The 17,231-nt window shown below is 36.8% G+C and overlaps 1 protein-coding gene across 1 annotated transcript; it reads left to right on the top strand.

The window, feature by feature from the left end:
• Nucleotides 1-87: 87 nt before the first annotated feature.
• On the top strand, nucleotides 88-15,244 carry pcolceb (procollagen C-endopeptidase enhancer b). Its single transcript, XM_084107674.1, has 10 exons — nucleotides 88-257; nucleotides 401-579; nucleotides 5,480-5,588; nucleotides 5,665-5,923; nucleotides 6,487-6,611; nucleotides 9,980-10,116; nucleotides 12,984-13,507; nucleotides 13,606-13,686; nucleotides 14,089-14,259; nucleotides 14,736-15,244. Exons 2-10 carry the CDS (start codon nucleotides 491-493, stop codon nucleotides 14,864-14,866), a joined length of 1,626 nt encoding a protein of 541 aa, XP_083963800.1. The 5' UTR covers nucleotides 88-257; nucleotides 401-490; the 3' UTR covers nucleotides 14,867-15,244.
• The last annotated feature ends 1,987 nt before the right edge of the window (nucleotides 15,245-17,231 follow it).

Genomic DNA, 17,231 nt, shown 5'->3' with positions numbered 1-17,231 from the left:
ACTTGCATTCTTTCCCTGCACCGCAGTGTAACGACAGGCCTACAGAGAAAGAGAACTATATAAACAGCAAGAAAACTGAATGTTTCTAGCCCTAATTGTGCTGTTTAGCTGCACGCATTTGCTCTTGTATCACTTTTGTCCCTGAGCATTTAACAATGGCAAGGGAAAACAAACATAATTAACCCTAAAAATACAACTTACTGAATAGGCATATCTCAAAATCAGACAAAGAGCAGTGGATGTGGCGGCGAACAGTGGTTAGTGTGTTTGTTTATAGTATTTCATTCAGTTTTAAATGTCTATCTCTCTTTGATTTCACAGCAGTGGCATCTGGGACACAACTCATCCCCTTCACTCACTTTTGCTCTCGTTTTCGCTGCCTTTTGAATCCCTCTTTCAGTCCTCCTCCTGTCGTTCTCCACGCCCTTAAATTCGCCCCTCTCCTCTGTTCCCTCACTGACTCGTTCTCTGTGCCTCTTTGAGAAGAAGGATGTGGGGTGATGTGTGCGTGTGGCATTTGGGGCTTCTGTTTTTGGGGTTAGGATGGGTGCATGGACAAAGCCAGACCAACTTCACAAGGTAAGTTTGTGTGTTTCTGTTGTGTACATTCTGTGGGAGATGTTAACATCTAAGCTTAACACAAAGCAGCAGGACTGGATCTGGATATAAAACACATAAGCGCAGTTTCCAGGAAACATTGATTGCAATGTTTCTCTGCAACCCTCAATTAGACAGAAAACACTTAATGTCCTGAAAAGTGTTGGTCAGTTTTAATTATTGTATTTTTCAAGGCAAGATAAGTTCAGTTCAGGATAATGTAGTTATTAAGTATTATTCTTGGATAAATACAGTATAAGGAACATTAGATTCTTCAGAGTGTGCATTTTGTATGCCATTGTCAATCTTTGTTATACAGTTATACACAATTTTGCAATTATAAGAAACCTGAATTTGCATCAAGATGCAGGTTTGTTTATTATTAATTTGTTTGTTTATTAGATGTGCTGCTAGACTGTCTGAAAAAAGATGTCCAAAAAGATCTGTGGCCCTATCTGTAACTTCATCTGAGCATGGCTGTTTATTTGGCTGTGGTTTGTGTGCATTTCTTTCTAATATGACAGAACCAGGTTGGAACCAGCAGTATTAAGATATTGCAAAAAGAGGCACACACACTGTAAATATGGCCAGGATCCAAAAATAACCCACTGAAGAAGTATCCACAAACCAATACAGGATTTTAATAATCAGTGATGTTTGTGACTACATGGTGCTGTTTAAGATGGCTTATTTGTTTACAAAGTTTTGTGTTCAAAATCAGCCAGATGACATGTAACAAAACTGATATGTAATTTACAGTCAGTGTATTTACATATTAGGCCTACTGTTCAAAATGTTGTGGTCAATTAGATGTTTTTTTAAAAAAGAAATTCAAACTCAATATTTCTATAGCAAATCAATGCTGTTCTCTTGAACCTTTGCCATGGCCGGTGGCTGTAAGCGCATGACAAAGGAGATACTCAAATCTTTAATCCAAGAATCGAAATAACCATAAAATAACTAGAGGAAACATAACCATGAACACACTGACATCAAACAATGCAAGACCAGGGGCCTCATTTATAACCGTTGCGTACACACAAAACAGGCCCTGAAAAAGGCGTAGGCCTACGCCACTTCTGACGCATAAGTTGTGATTTATAAAAACAAACTTGACGGGAAAATTTGCGCACCTGCACGCAAACTCTGACACATGCGTACGAACGTTTTGGAGATGGAGCAGTTTGGCGACACCGATGGTGAGCTGGAGTTAAGTGTCTTTTTGGTCACTTTTAGACAGAAAATCTAAAGAAAATTAAACATATACAGAAAGATAATACAAATATAATTTCACTCACCAAGCCTATCACTTGAAGCAAATATCTATCCCTTCTTAAATGTCCGCGCCAGCGAAGCGCGTTGGGCCGTTTAGTGAAACTGACGCAATAACAGTTTAAATAAATAAAATAACGATTTAAACTATGTTTTACTTCTGATGTAAACATTTAGATTAAATATGCCATTCAAATTAATGGAGTTAAACACTTAAACATGAAATGATTACTGAGAAGTTACATTTTTTATATTCAAATTCAATCAATAGAAATATTTGTTGTGGATGCGATGTTTTTGAACACTTTTCCTGTGGCGTGCCGTGTTTTAATGTTTTAACCACAGAGATAATTGCTTATCATGATAATACCAGATTGTCTGAGAAAATAGTTTCGTGCAAATAATACCCAAGGCCTATCTGTTTCCATTAAAAATATAAATCAATTAAAAATACATTTCGGCCAGTGGAAAAGATTGAGAAAAACTTACTCTGAAATGTATTTTATACACTATTTGATTTATTTATTCAAAAACAAGGCAAGGATAGGCAACTACATGATTTGTATTAATGTAATGTGTCTTGTAGCCTACCGTTAAACGTTATCACGTGGATGAATAAGCATGTGTAAATGATATGCAGATGAGGATCTGCATAGTAAAACTAGGCGTTGTAAGCTCCATATGGTTATTTCGGGGTGGAGACGTGGCACAATCTTCCATTGACTGGGATTTATAAAGTGAATTCTGCGCAGGTTCTGGCGTACGAACGGTTTTATAAGTCTGAATATTTTTTTGCGTAGCCTACGCCATTTTTGGCTTTCGGGCGCACGTACACTTTTATGCAGATATGCAGATGAGAATCTGCATAGTAAAACTAGGCGTTGTAAGCTCCATATATGGTTATTTCGGGGTGGAGACGCATGTGCGCACAATCTTCCGCTGACTGGGATTTATAAAGTGATTTATAAAGTGAATTCTGCGCAGGTTCTGGCGTACGAACGGTTTTATAATTCAGAATATTTTTTTGCGTATGCCATTTTTGGCTTTCGGGCGCACGTACACTTTTAGTAAGGTTCTTACGCACAGTTTTATAAATGAGACCCGGGTCTTATTAATAAAACTGTGCGTAGGATCCTTACTAAAAGTGTACGTGCGCCCGAAAGCCAAAATGTATGGCAAAAAAATATTCAGACTTATAAAAACGTGGGTACGCCAGAACCTGCGCAAAATTCCCATTGTAAATCCCAGTCAGCGGAAGATTGTGCGCACATGCATCTCCACCCCGAAATAACCATATATGGAGATTACCTAGTTTTACTATGCATATCCTCATCTGCATATCATTTGCATATGCATATTCATCCACATGATACCACATTTAACGGTACAATTGACATTAGGAAAATATGAGATACGGATGTGCCGTCACATTACATTAATAAAAATAATTTAGTAGCCTATCCTTGCCTTGTTTTCGAATAAATAAATCAAATAGTGTAAAATACATTTCAGAGAAAGTTTTTCTCAATATTTTCCACTGGCCAAATAGTATTTTTAATGGATTTATATTTTTAATGGAAACAGATAGGCCTTGTTGTGCATCATTTGCACGAAAATATTTTCTCAGACAATCTGCTATTATCATGATAAGCAATTCTCAATGTAGTTAAAACATTAAAACACAACATTCCACAGGAAAAGTGTTCAAAAGTATCGCATCCACTACAAATATTTATATTTGTTGAATTTTTTTTTTTTTGTGTAACTTCTCAGTAATGATTTCATGTAATTTAAGTGTTTAACTCCATTAATGAGGATGGATGGAATGGCATATTTAATCTAAATGTTTATATCAGAATTAAAACATAGTTTTAAATCATTCTTTATTTATTTAAACTGTTATTGTGAGCCTGCACTGTATTAATGATTAGGACTCATAATTAAGATTTACGGTTTTCCTTTATCCAATCTGCCATTAGGTAAATATGCGTCAGTTTCACTAAACGGCCCAACGCGCTTCGCTGGCGCGGACATTTAAGAATGGATGGATGTTTGCTTGAAGTGATAGGCTTGGTGAGGGAAATTATATTTCTATTTATCTTTCTGTATATGTATAATTTTCTTAAAATGTTCTGTCTAAAAGTGACCAAAAAGACTCCAGCTCACCATCGGTGTCGCCAAACTGCTCAATCTCCAAAATTGTACGCATGGGTCAGAGTTTGCGTGCAGGTGCGCACATTTTCCCTCAAGTTTGTTTTTATAAATTATGCGTCGGAAGTGGCGTAGGCTACGCCTCTTTCAGGGCCTGTTTTGTGCGTACGCAACGGTTATAAGAGAGGCCCCAGGAACTGACAGACACTGAGGGATTAAATACATGGGCGAACAAAGGAGCTAACAAAATAATTAACAAAACACCCCTGAACTGAGGACTCAAATCAATCTGTAACCATGGAAACCAGTAGGCAGGGGACGAGGATGACAGATCGGACTCAGGAACATTACTCACTGGAACGGACCCAGGAATCTCTCACTGGAACGGACTCGGGAAGATGGCTCACTGTAAGCATTGTGACCACTTGTCTTGGCAATGCTGTAATCCTTCGACCTTGAGACACTGTGACCATTTGTATTGGCAGGTCTTTGTATTCTGTCACAGTCAGTGGCTGTAATGAAGCGCACAACGATGGAGATACTCAAAATAAATCTTTAATCCAAGTATCAAAATAATAACCAGGAGAATAACTCAGAAAACATAACCACAAACACACTGACATCAAACAATGCAAGACCAGGAACTGACAGACACTGAGGGATTAAATACATGGGCAAATAAAGGAGCTAACAAAATAATTAACGAAACCGATATGCTTAAAACGGAGAAGTTTTTCCTTTGAGTTTCCCGCATACAGACAACACCACTGTAAAACGATCCCCATTCAGACGGATCTGCAAAAACTACTAAAAACGCTGTATTCTGCTGCCAACACTATAGACCGAACACATAATATGCATGTGCATGACGTCATCGTTTTCGGAGATTCACGTTTTTTGTTATTTACACTGAGACCATTTTCAAGATCTTGCACTTTGAAACCCGTTTTCAAAAGTTTGTGTTTTCAGCCACCCAAAACGCCGTTGTCGTGTAAATGAACGGCCAAAACGCATAAAAAAGTTTTACGTTTTTAGTTGAAAGCGGTATCGTGTAAACAGCCCCTCAGACATTAACAAAAAAACAGGAAGAAAACAAACTCAAAATGTGACAACTTTCTATTCATCAAAGTGTCACATTTCCACAAAAATATTAAACTGTTTTCAACATTTAGCCGTTTTGAAAATTCGGATTTGCCATCACAAGAATTAATTTAAAATCTATTAAAATAGAAAATCATTTTTAACTGTAATAATATTTCACAAAGTTACTATTTTTCCTGTATTTCGGATCAAATAAATGCAGCATTGGTGAGGATAAGAGGCTTCTTTCAAAAACATGATAACAAAACTTTCTGACCCAAAACTTTTGAACGGTAAAGTCATTAAATCATTTTGTTTATTATTACTTTAAAGACATTACTGCATTAAACATATCCTATTCCTCCATCATGCTCTCCAGGCCCATATTCCTGTGTGGTGGCCATTTGGTGACAGACTCGGGGTTTGTGGCTAGTGAGGGTTTCCCCTCTCATTACAAACCAAACTCCAAATGCACCTGGTACATCACAGTAAGTCCATCACCTTCAGTCTCTGTAACAGTATATTCCAGACATTATATTTTGATCACGTCTCCTCTCCCATCAGGTCCCAGAAGGTCATGTTGTGATGGTCCAGTTCAGGATCTTTGATCTAGAGGCGGATCCCACCTGCCGCTTTGACTATGTGGATGTCTATAATGGACACTCATACACGGTGCAGAAACTGGGCCGGTTCTGTGGGACGTTCCGACCCGGAGCCCTCATCTCCACCTCCAACACCATGATGTTGGAGATGGTGTCTGATGCCAGCACAGGAGGAAGAGGATTCCTGGCTTATTTCAGTGGGGGGAAACCACATGTTGATGGTAGGATGACTCTAGGTCCAGTTTTATCTTTGATAGTACAATCCAGACCTAGTTTTTAGCATCTGACTTAATGTTGGTCACAGTTTCATTTTGCAAATATGTTTTATCCCTAAACGGTTTTGTCCCTAAAAATCCCCAATTGGTGTGTGTGATTACTATTTGTATCATTATTTGGAACCATTAATAAGTGGAACAGTTAATTTTTTGATGTAGTGTCACATGATCCTTCAGAAATCATTCTAATATGCTGATTTGCTGCTCTAGAAACATTTCATATTATCAATGTTAATAGGCAATTGTTTTCTGAATTCTCTGATAAACAGAAAGTTCCAAAGAACATTTGGAATTTGGAATAGAAAGCTATTGTAACATTACAAATGTGTTTGCTGTCACTTTTGATCAATGTATTCAAAGTATACTTCTATCAACAACAAAAAAAATCAGTCTAATACATACTAGAATTGAAATAGAATTAGAATTTAATTCTACTTAATTCTAAATTCTATTGAATTCTAAATTAATTTTGTCATTCTAATTCTCGTTCCACTCCCTATTCCCTACAGAGAATCAGTTTTGTGGTGGCAGACTGACGAAGCCTCAGGGTTCAGTGAAGACACCGAACTGGCCGGAATCTGATTACCCAGCAGGCATCAGCTGCTCTTGGCATATATCTGTGGAGCCCAACATGGTCAGCCTGCAAAGATCATTTCACAGCTCCTTTTCTCTTGCATTTGTCTCATCTGCTCTCAATCTGTTAAGTTATTAGCAACCATTAAGTCATCAGAGAAGGAATCATATTTAGGTTTACTAGAGACGTGCTGCTATGAGATTTTGAGTATGTGTGTGTATTTGGATGAATCTGAACTCTAGTGTGTGTTCACGATGACAGCAAACAGTATATGGCAGAGTATGTGAAAGACCTCATTCAGAGAAAGTGCATAAGGTGGGACCTGGAAAGAGAGAGCGCAAGAGAGGGGCAGGAAAAGTGCATGAAAGGCCCTTTATACCTTTATAAGAAAATTAGCTTTTGGCCATTTTAAAGACTCTCTCAATCGCAAAATCCTACCAGTGCACTGAAACGTTCGCTTAGAAGCCCCACAATGCACTGTGAAAACCGGGGAGCATCAAAGCGCGAAACAAATCATGTGAGCCAACCCACTACACAAAATGATGCTCGATTTTTATAATACAAACCATTATTTAATTGTATTACAGCATATACATCACTAGACAGGTAATGAACATAATCTAGCTAACATTTATCATTTATTTATCGCTGAAATGTTGCACATATAAATAACAAGTATTATAATGTCCTTTAAATAAAATTAACAAATGATGTCAGAAAGATATCAGTTCTGCTGTTGTTCATAAATCGTAGTCTTTGACAAAAACACAATTTTCTCGCCTTTTTGTTCAGTGTGGGGTTTTTTATGTGTTTTTTTTTTTCATTCAAGTGTTGATAAAAAGTTAGCTTGAAGCTAGAATAAAATGTTTGTTTATTTATTTATTTTAGCAGAGCCTCTGTTATTTATTTTGATATATTGCATGTTCAGATATTAATACAACAAAATTTTCTGGGGGCCATGAAAATAATAATATTAATATTAATTATTAATAATAATAATACAATTTGCTGGCGCCGGCTGGCAACTTAAAAAAAAAAAAAAAAAAAAAAAAACACGGGCAGGGAAAGAGTTAAAGTGCAGAATGTATATTTCAAGTATAAAAATGAATACCTAAATAATAGGAACATAGTAGTATACTTTAAGTGCAAAAATAATGTATAACTACCTTACTAACTATTAATAGGCCGTAATTAGGAGTTTATTGAGGCATATTAATAGTGAGAATTGGACCCTAATCTAAAGTGTGACCATAAACAGTAAATTATAAGTATGATATTAAGTTCACTTAATGAAAACTTTCAAGTATACTTGCAGTATAAAACTACCAAACTATTACTTTACTGAGAGTATCCACTATATTTTTCAACACGGAAGTAAGGTGTTTTCTGTGAATTCTGATGTATTAGCCGCTATAGTGAAATAACGAGAAGAATATATCAAAGTGCAGTAAACTGTAAAAATGTTTGTGCTACAAACCAATGTGTTTATTAAGATGTGGATACTTCAAAGTCTACTTTCATAAACTAATAAATGTGCTACAAGTATTTAACTAGTATCAGTATACCTTTCACGTTCACTTGTAGTAGTTGCAGTACAAACAAAAAACGTAAGGTTTAGGTCAAAAAAATGGATGCCCTTCTCTCGCTAACTTCCCTCACTTTTGGTTCACTCAAATGTACATCATTGCTTACGTTGCACTAGTGCCCACTACTACCGGGACACTTGAAATGTGTTTAAATGGAACGTGCTGAGTCCTTTATCAGTGGAATCCGCAATGGAGCTGATTTATTATTATTTTTTAAAATTCCCTTATGAATTTGTTTTACTTACCATTCTATAGGCCTACATGTATGTTTGGGCAGTTGGAGAAAATTAAAAAAATTACACAAACGAAAATGATAATCATACAATAAACTATAAATGTGTAAAAAAAAAAAAAACAGTCCGCTTAAAGCTACACTGTGTAATATTTTAAGTTGATTTTTAGCAAAAAACACTTTGTTCTTTCAAAATTATACGTTCTCATTAATGAGTAATCACTTCAACCAACTAATTAAGTATTCTCGTAAGTGTATAATCTGCCATTTAGAATACATACGAGCGAGTCGCTCGAATGGCGGAAGCCATGTTGCGCATCCATCTTGAGAATACATTAGACAAAGAGGGACATACCTGGAAATTCAAGCTTCGCCTTTTACGTTTCGCTTTTACACAACGCGAGGGGGAGATTACTCGCGACTGCCGGCAGATTTGAAATAATACGGCCACTGTAGGACTTAAAACGCCCTCGGAATGGGAGGGGCTTGAAAGTAATATTCAGTTGGTAGTCATAATACAATTTCACGGCTAGATGGGAGTAAATCCTACACAGTGTAGCTTTAAGGTAGCTACAAGTATTATGCAGTTAAATGTCAAAATAACTCCAATATCATACACTAGATTGTGTGGAGTGGGGGTAGACTCGCTCCCTCAGGGGTCGAGGTTCTGTCCAAATGAACTTTCCTCTCTCACTTGAGAAATTGAACACACTTCAAAATGGCGGGGATTCAAAATGTCAAATGGCGGGGATTACCCCGAAGGGAAAGTACTTGGGGAAGTTTGTGAGTGTATGTCTAAATGTGGAGTTAAACACAGCCTTGAACTTCACTTAAAGTCCCCCTGTGGTGAAAATCAAGCTTTTATTGTTGTTAAATATTGCTGGTGTATCTGACGTCACAATCACGTCAACGTGTGATCTTCAACTAGTGAAACTCTGAGCTGGTGTGAGTGAATGGAGGCGGGGCTAATTTGCATATTCATAGAACCGCATATACTAAATGAAGCAAGGGTGTAGAGTTACATTAAAAGCTATTTTAAAAAAAAGTTTAAATATGTAATTTTGGTGATCAAAGATTAGTTTTAAGGGATACAATTATTGACCACAGGGGGACTTTATGATTACTTAATAAAACGAACCTGAAGTATACTTATTTTTTGTAAGGGATCTTATAAATCATAGTATGTGATGTTTTTTTTAAATGTAAAAGTGCCTAAAGTTTTCTGTGATGGGTAGGTTTAGGGGATAGAATATACCATTTGTACAGTATTAAAATCATTTTGTCCTTGTAAACCCTACATATTATGAGGACAAAATATCCCCACAAAGATGGCAAAATCCAAAATCATTGTCCTTGTGGGGACATTTGTTGGTCCCCATGAGGAAAACAGCTTTTAAAACATACTAAGTGATGTTTTTTGAAAATGTAAAAATGTAGAAAGTTTTCTGTGATGGGTAGATTTATGGGTCGGGTTAGTGTAAAAGGAGAGAATATACAGTTTGTACAGTTTAAAAACCATTACGTCTATGGAAGGTCACCATAAAACATGAAAAAACAACGTGTGTGTGTGTGTATGTGTGTGTGTGTGTGTGTGTGTGTGGTGTGCCCAGGTGATTGAGGTTAAGTTTGAGAAGCTGGACTTGGAATTAGACACATACTGTCGTTATGACTACGTGGCCCTGTTCAACGGGGGAGAGACTGATGACTCTCGTCGTATTGGCAAATTCTGTGGAGATACGGTTCCAGAGTGAGTACAAACTCTATTCATACACAACACTGAGTCCTTCAACTTCAGTCTAAGGACAGAGTATTTTGTAATTTATCTACACAGGAAAAGGATGTTGTTGTTTTTTGCAAGGTCAGTCATCCTAGGGGAAGCTATGAAGAATGTGCTTCCCAATTAGGACACAGGGAAGGTCCATGAAGCCCTTTATTCGAGTGCTGATAATGTTGGATATTAAGTATTTTCATTGCACTGTAAAATGTAAATAGTGTTAGATGCTATTTATACTTAGCTCAAAAAGTGGCAAATACTACTGCACCTCAGAGTATTGTAGTACATTATAAAACAGTATTTACTGTAATAACATATTAAATCATAATTGGAAGCTGCCTTATTGGGACCTTACTGATCCCTATCCCTAAAGCCCTACATCTACTAATCATATTGAACCTGCTGATCAGTAAAGGTGTCCTCAAAGGTCAAGGGAAGGAGCTACGGTTTTGAACGTGGTAACAGTATGAGCTGTACTTGTCACGGTTTCAGTTTCAAGTATAGGCCTATTTAAAACCTGTTAAACTCTTTCCCCTGGTTTCACAGACAAGGTTTAAGGCTAGTCCCAGCCTAAAATGCATGTTTGAGCTGATTTAACTGAAAGCAACTTGCACATCTTAAAATATGTCAGTGCCATTGTTTTGTCTCAAGATGCACACCAGTAATGTTTTTTTAAGGCATGTTTATAAAAGCTACTTCAATGTCCTAATTGAACTAAGGCCTAATCCTGGCTTAATCTAAACTCTGTCTGTAAAAATGGGCCTTTATGCACACTAAAATACACACCACACTGAGCTGATATGCAATAGGAAAAGGGGGAAAAAAATGGAAATGGGAAAAGGCAGATTTGATGCTAACTGTCCTTTTTCTCCACACCATTATCATCCTGGTTTCCATTGTAATTCTGGGCAGAGTTAATGTATAAATAGCCTTTGTTAATAAGATATCAATAAACACACAAAATAAGGCTTAATAGTTCTTATAAACACCCTAGTGAAAAATAAATATACTAAAATGTATTTGAAATACATTTATTTTATGTTAAGTATACTACAGATACATTTACATATTTATGTACTTAATATAAATATCCTGCAATTGTACTGTTAGGTTCACTTTAAATATCTTGCATTTAAAAACTGATATTATACATAGATCATGCTATCCTTTACTAAAAGTGATGTTAAACACATTTAAGGCTTAATATTAGGAAGTGTGCATTGTGCAATAAAGAACTCCAAATAAAGTTTAATTATATTTATATCAGTAAGTCTCAAGTGATATGTCAGTAAATATGTTGATGGATTTGTGGTATGCTTAGTATGAAATACATGTATTTTAAATACATTTTGTTTGTTTTTTTTTCACTTGGGTAGTTCTTATAAATATGTTTAAAATTATGTTCACCTAACTGATCCAGTCCTATTAGTAGCTTTATTTTACAAGGAGCTGGGTACCAACATGTTGAGATCACTTCTGTTAATGGACATTTTCAATCATTAAATTAATTTTGTTTGACTGCTAATAGCACAATACCCAAAAACTATTGCTTTGCATGATGCTGCATCCACGCCACTAGGTGGCAGCATAAATCCAAGACAACTGCCATAACGCAACATAACATAAATGTGTGTGCAAACCAACATATCTTTAAAATTGGCTGGTTGGTTGCCTCAATAGTCAGCTAATCAATATTAAGGAATCCGTGTGTAATTGTGCTTTTTTCAGATTCATCAGATCCCATTTAGATGTGTTTCTTATAGGGAGGGCTCACATAAAACATGTAGCCTACTTGTGTTCAAAAGCATATGGACCAATTGCAGCGGAATGGAGCAAGATGTCTTGAGATTTTGTTAGGACACGCTACCCTAAAAACACAACACTATTGGTGTAAGATGTTTAAAAAAAACGCACGAGTTAGGATGCAACGACTAAAGATAGAAACAACAAAAACAAAAACTAAGACTGCTGCTATAATAGAAATAATTTAATCTAGAGAGTTCTGCAGTGATGGCATATTTTTGTAGGCCAGCCCGGAAGCATCACCATGGTTCCCTGGCTAACTAAAAGCCAGTATGATTTTTCCACTGGCTTTTGGATTATTGCAGAAAGTAAGCTCCATGACCAACAAAAGTTTATGATTCTTACACGTTCTGTTCATTAAAATAAAAAAATAAATAAACACAACTTGTATTTGAAGCCTAAATACAGTCGGCAGAAGTAAAAAGCTAAAGTGTCTATACCACAGTGACACGACTTCAACGTCAACACCACTAAGCTTCCAACAACTCTTTCAATCTTTATTTAAAATCTACAAGTTGGAACGTTTGAGTTAGAAAAGTTTGCAAACGCACAAGTATAATCACAACGAGAGTATAAAAGTGGACGAGTGCGTAGATACATTTACCTGGGGTGTGTTTCCCAAAGCCAACTATGGTCACAAGTTCCAACTTTACCAATAGAGTTCCATGGAACTTGCGACCATAGTTGGCTAACAATGCTTTTGGGAAACACACCCCTGTTCGGTATGATGATGTTTAATGCTCCTACAACCTTCGAAGTCCCATTTAGCAAGCTTTTTTAGGATACGTAAATGCTTAAAATGTTATGTCATTAATGTCATTAAATAAAACGTGAAAATATCTTGAGCTTGTGTTAACCACAGAACTTTTTTCAGGCATTTAACCAAAAACACATTCAATAAAACCCATCGACTTTGGGGCGATGGATCCGGAAGTTCAAAAAGGCTAACTTGTTTCCGGGTTTTAGGAATCATTCCTGCAGCACTCTGTAATTGTTATTTGAAATAATTGTAATAATGCTCTTTATATCTCTGTCAGTGTGGTTGTGACCAATGGAAATGAGTTGCTGGTGCACTTTGTATCGGATCTGAGTGTGACGGCTGCAGGCTTCATGGCTCACTACAGGGGTATTCCCAAAAGCTCCCGCACACCCACAGCTGGCCTGGAAAGAGTACATGGGCCAAGAGTTGACATTATACCTGCTAAACCCACCACTCAACCAGCCAGGCCTAAACCTAAAACTAAGCCTAGTAGGCCGACACCAAAAGCTCCCTCAAGACCACCCAAACCTGTACCACCCAAACCAACTCCTAAGCCAAGATCAAAGCCCGCACCCAAGCCCAAACCAGTCAGACCAGCAACAAGATCTGGTTCTAGAGTCTCACCAAAACCTGCCGTAAAAGTGACAGCAAAACCTGTGACGAAGCCCACACCTAAGCCCGCAACTAAACCAAAACCAACGAGTACCACGACAAAGCCAAAAGTAAAGCCTGGCGTCAAACCAACAGCAAAGCCAAAGATCAATCCCATCGCAAAACCTGGGAACAAAACAACAAAAGCAGGTACAAATGCTTGTATGTGTGACAGAGCAAAATTTAGTTTCCCCTTGCGTGTGCTAGACTACATGTTTATGTTTATGATTTTATCGGTTTCTTTCAAGCCCCAGTGGGCAACCCACTGTGTTCCCTACCATGCAAGAGAATAGGCACTCTCCTGACCCGCTTCTGCCCCAGTCATTTTGGTGAGTTGCTTCATTTATGTCTCTTTTATCCTGCTATTTCTGTCTACTTCATTCTCCCCTAATTGCCTGTCACAGACACGGACCCCTGGGGCTTTTCTGCAGACTCACAGGAAGATGTGAGGCTTCTAGTGCAGCCAGCTGTTCGCATCGCAATGATGGAGTAAATCTTAGAGCAAATAGCTACTGTAACTGTCAAGATGCAAAACTACAATAATAACAATATTAATCTTTTTATTATTAATTACTTTAATAATTAGCCTACGTTTAATGTTCCATTCCTTTCATGTTAAATATTTATAATTAATTATTAGAAATAATTTTGGTTGATTTTTTGTTGTTGCATTGGAATCAGAAGCATGCAATTGGAAAAAGAAGCAACTTCTCTCTTTGTCTCTCCAACAGTGTTGACTGGTAAAGTGACATCAGTGACCCCAGGATCTCAAGGCAGTGCTGAAGTTGAGGTGTCTGTCATAAAGGTTTTTAAGGCAGGTAGACTTCAATTGAGAAAAAGAGGACCCACCACGTCTGCCAGACTGACAGCTACGTGCATGAAGTGTCCAGCACTGCATAAAGGTGAAAGAAACACACACACACGTCTGGTTCGCTATTTTTGTGGGGACTCTCCATAGACGTAATGGTTTTTATACTGTACAAACTGTATATTCTGTCCCCTTATACTAACCCTACCTCTAAACCTACCCATCACACTAAACTTTCTGCATTTTTACATTTTCCAGAAAAACTCATTCTGTATGATTTATAAGCTTGTTTCCACATGGGGACCTCAATTTAGGTCCCCACAGTGACACAAGTCTCCATGAGTCCATGAGCATTCAGCTTGAAGTCCTTGAAAAACGGGATAGAAAAACATGAAAACACACACAGACACACACACACACACACACACACACACACAAACAACTACAAGCAGTCTTGCATGACTCATTTTCTATTACATGTACGACATTTAAGAATGTGTCACTGGTTCGTATTTTTGAACATTTCACTGACCTTAATAGTTTAATAATCATTGTGAATTTACTTCATAGGAGTGAACTATGTGCTGATGGGCCAGGTGAATGACAAAGGCCTTGGCGTTCTGACCCCATCCAGCTTTGCCCTTCAGCATAAGACAGTGCATGACAAAGCACTGGCCAACCTCGCAAAGAAAACATGCTGACCTCACAAACACTGACTACAATCCCACTCTGGTTTATTTTAATCATAACATCAAAGTCAGGCAGGGAAAAGCCAAATCGAATAAACCAAATCCTTATATGGATTTAGCATCTTTTTATATAACTGGAGACGCAATATATGAGTTAGAGTCAATATTCTAATGCCAAGAGAACAGAAGATTCAGAAATATGTGGTATTTTATGCGTCATAACAGAATCTTTCAGGGTATAAAGTACAGGGTGAAATTTGCCTGTTTATGATTATTGTGTTTGTTTTATTAGGTTATTAGGTCTGTTAAATGTACTATGCTAACATTTTGATATGACAATGTATTCACTATAAATTATAATGCTCCTTTAATTAAAGATGGTGAAACATATCTGAATTATGTTTTGAATCAAAATTTCGAGTTTTAATCATAAATAACTTTTTTTCTTCTTGCAATAGTCTTTGATAAGTGTATTATTTGCAGAATAATACTAAACAATAAATGGTATTCATAACTACACTATATTTCAAAAGTTTGTGGTTAGTCTCTTATTCTCAGCACTATTTGATAAAAATACGGAAAATAACTTTTTTCTATTTTAATGTCTTCAGTGTCACATGATCCTTCAGAAATCATTCTAATATGATGATTTGCTGCTCAAGAAATGTTGAACACAGTTGCATTTTAATATATTTGTGGAAGCAATGATACTTTTTTATCAGGATTATTTGATGAATAGAAAGTTCAAAAGAAATTTCAAATAGAAAACTACAAGTGTCTGTCACTTTTTGATCAATTTAATGTGTCCTTGCTGAATAAAAAAATATAAAAAATAATAACTTAATACTTAATAACTTAGTGAACAAAAAACTTTTGAAGTGTAGTGTACCACTGTTGACTACTTACAGTATCTGTAAAAACAAGCATGTCATGGCATGTATGTTTTGACAACAAGGTGCAAAAAGCCACAGAGGATTTCCTCCTTGAACTAAGTGTTCCAGGCCAAGAGAAAACAAACAGCTGTATGTCTCCATCAAGTGGACACTTCTCGAATGAGGTGCTGTTTAGTGTCTGCAGTGAGCTGGAAAAGAGCCAAAACAGAGAGCGACGGAAAATGTATTCCTCAGTTCCTTTCGCTTTTACATTCGAGGTATCTGCCCCACACTATTGTCTACCTGACAGTCTGAGGTCACTGCTGCATATCCTGGATAAATGCTTGTGTTTTGATGTTTCATTTTGTAAAGCATGTATATACAATAGGAGCAGACAGACACAAGTACAGGGTGGGGGTGTGTGTGTGTGGGGGGGGGTTGTGACATAAGAGTCCCAGCCGCTCCTGTTACTTAGCATTCATCAATCACACACACACACACACACACACGGATATGCAAATACAGGCAAATACACCTGCAAACCTGGAAATGTTGACATTACATCCTGCTCTCAAAGTATTTCTCAGCTTAATGTTGAACTCAAACCACTTCTTTGCAAGTTCAGTTATTTAAACATATATTATATGTGACCTTGGATCACAAAACCAGTCACAAGTCACACGGTGGCAAAAGCCAACAATACTTTGTATGGGTCAAAATGATAGATTTTTCTTTTATGCCAAAAATCATTAGGATATTAAGTAAAGATCATGTTCCATGAAGATATTTTGTAAATTTCCTACCGTAAATATATAATTTTTTGTAAATATATGCAGCACAAGCGCGAACATAAACGGACAGCTTTCGGATGATGTATAAATCTCAATTTCATAAAAATGGCCCATGTGACTGGTTTTGTGGTCCAGGGTCCCATATGAATAAAATAATGAGGGAAAAAACATTTACAGAGGCGATTTACCATTTCAATTTATTGATCTCTAGTTTTCATCTCTTGATACAGTTTGAAGTACATTACATTATATCATATATTATATTCTCAAGTTTCGTGCTCAAGCCTATATTAGCATGATCTACAGAAGTAAACCATGATTATAATCACACTCCAGCAGTGGGCATACAGCAAAGTTTCCAGTGCATTAAGAATATAATCGATCTTCTCCCCTGAGAACTACAACTGTTCTAGACAAACTCTTCTAGAACTAGAATTTCTACACAACCTGTTTTAAACACACTTATTAAATATTCATATTTTGGTGTTTTCTCCAGAGCGCATATATTTGATAAGGTCTAGTCTGTACATTTGATCTGTAGAGTATAACTACATATACTTTATTACAGATGTGAGGTGTTCGCAAAAGGACAGCAATATGTCAGAACTGCATGATAGGGACGGTCCAACTTTAAAAAAGTTGTCCAATTTTGTAGACAGCCCTGCTCAATGTTAAAACATGATAAAAATGTACATTGGTTCCCTTTCAAGATCA

Source organism: Abramis brama (assembly GCF_963993115.1).
Source record: "Abramis brama genome assembly, chromosome: 3".
NCBI lineage: Eukaryota > Metazoa > Chordata > Actinopteri > Cypriniformes > Leuciscidae > Abramis > Abramis brama.
The sequence above is the reverse complement of the archived record's forward strand: the minus strand, read 5'-3'. Positions and strand labels throughout refer to the sequence as shown.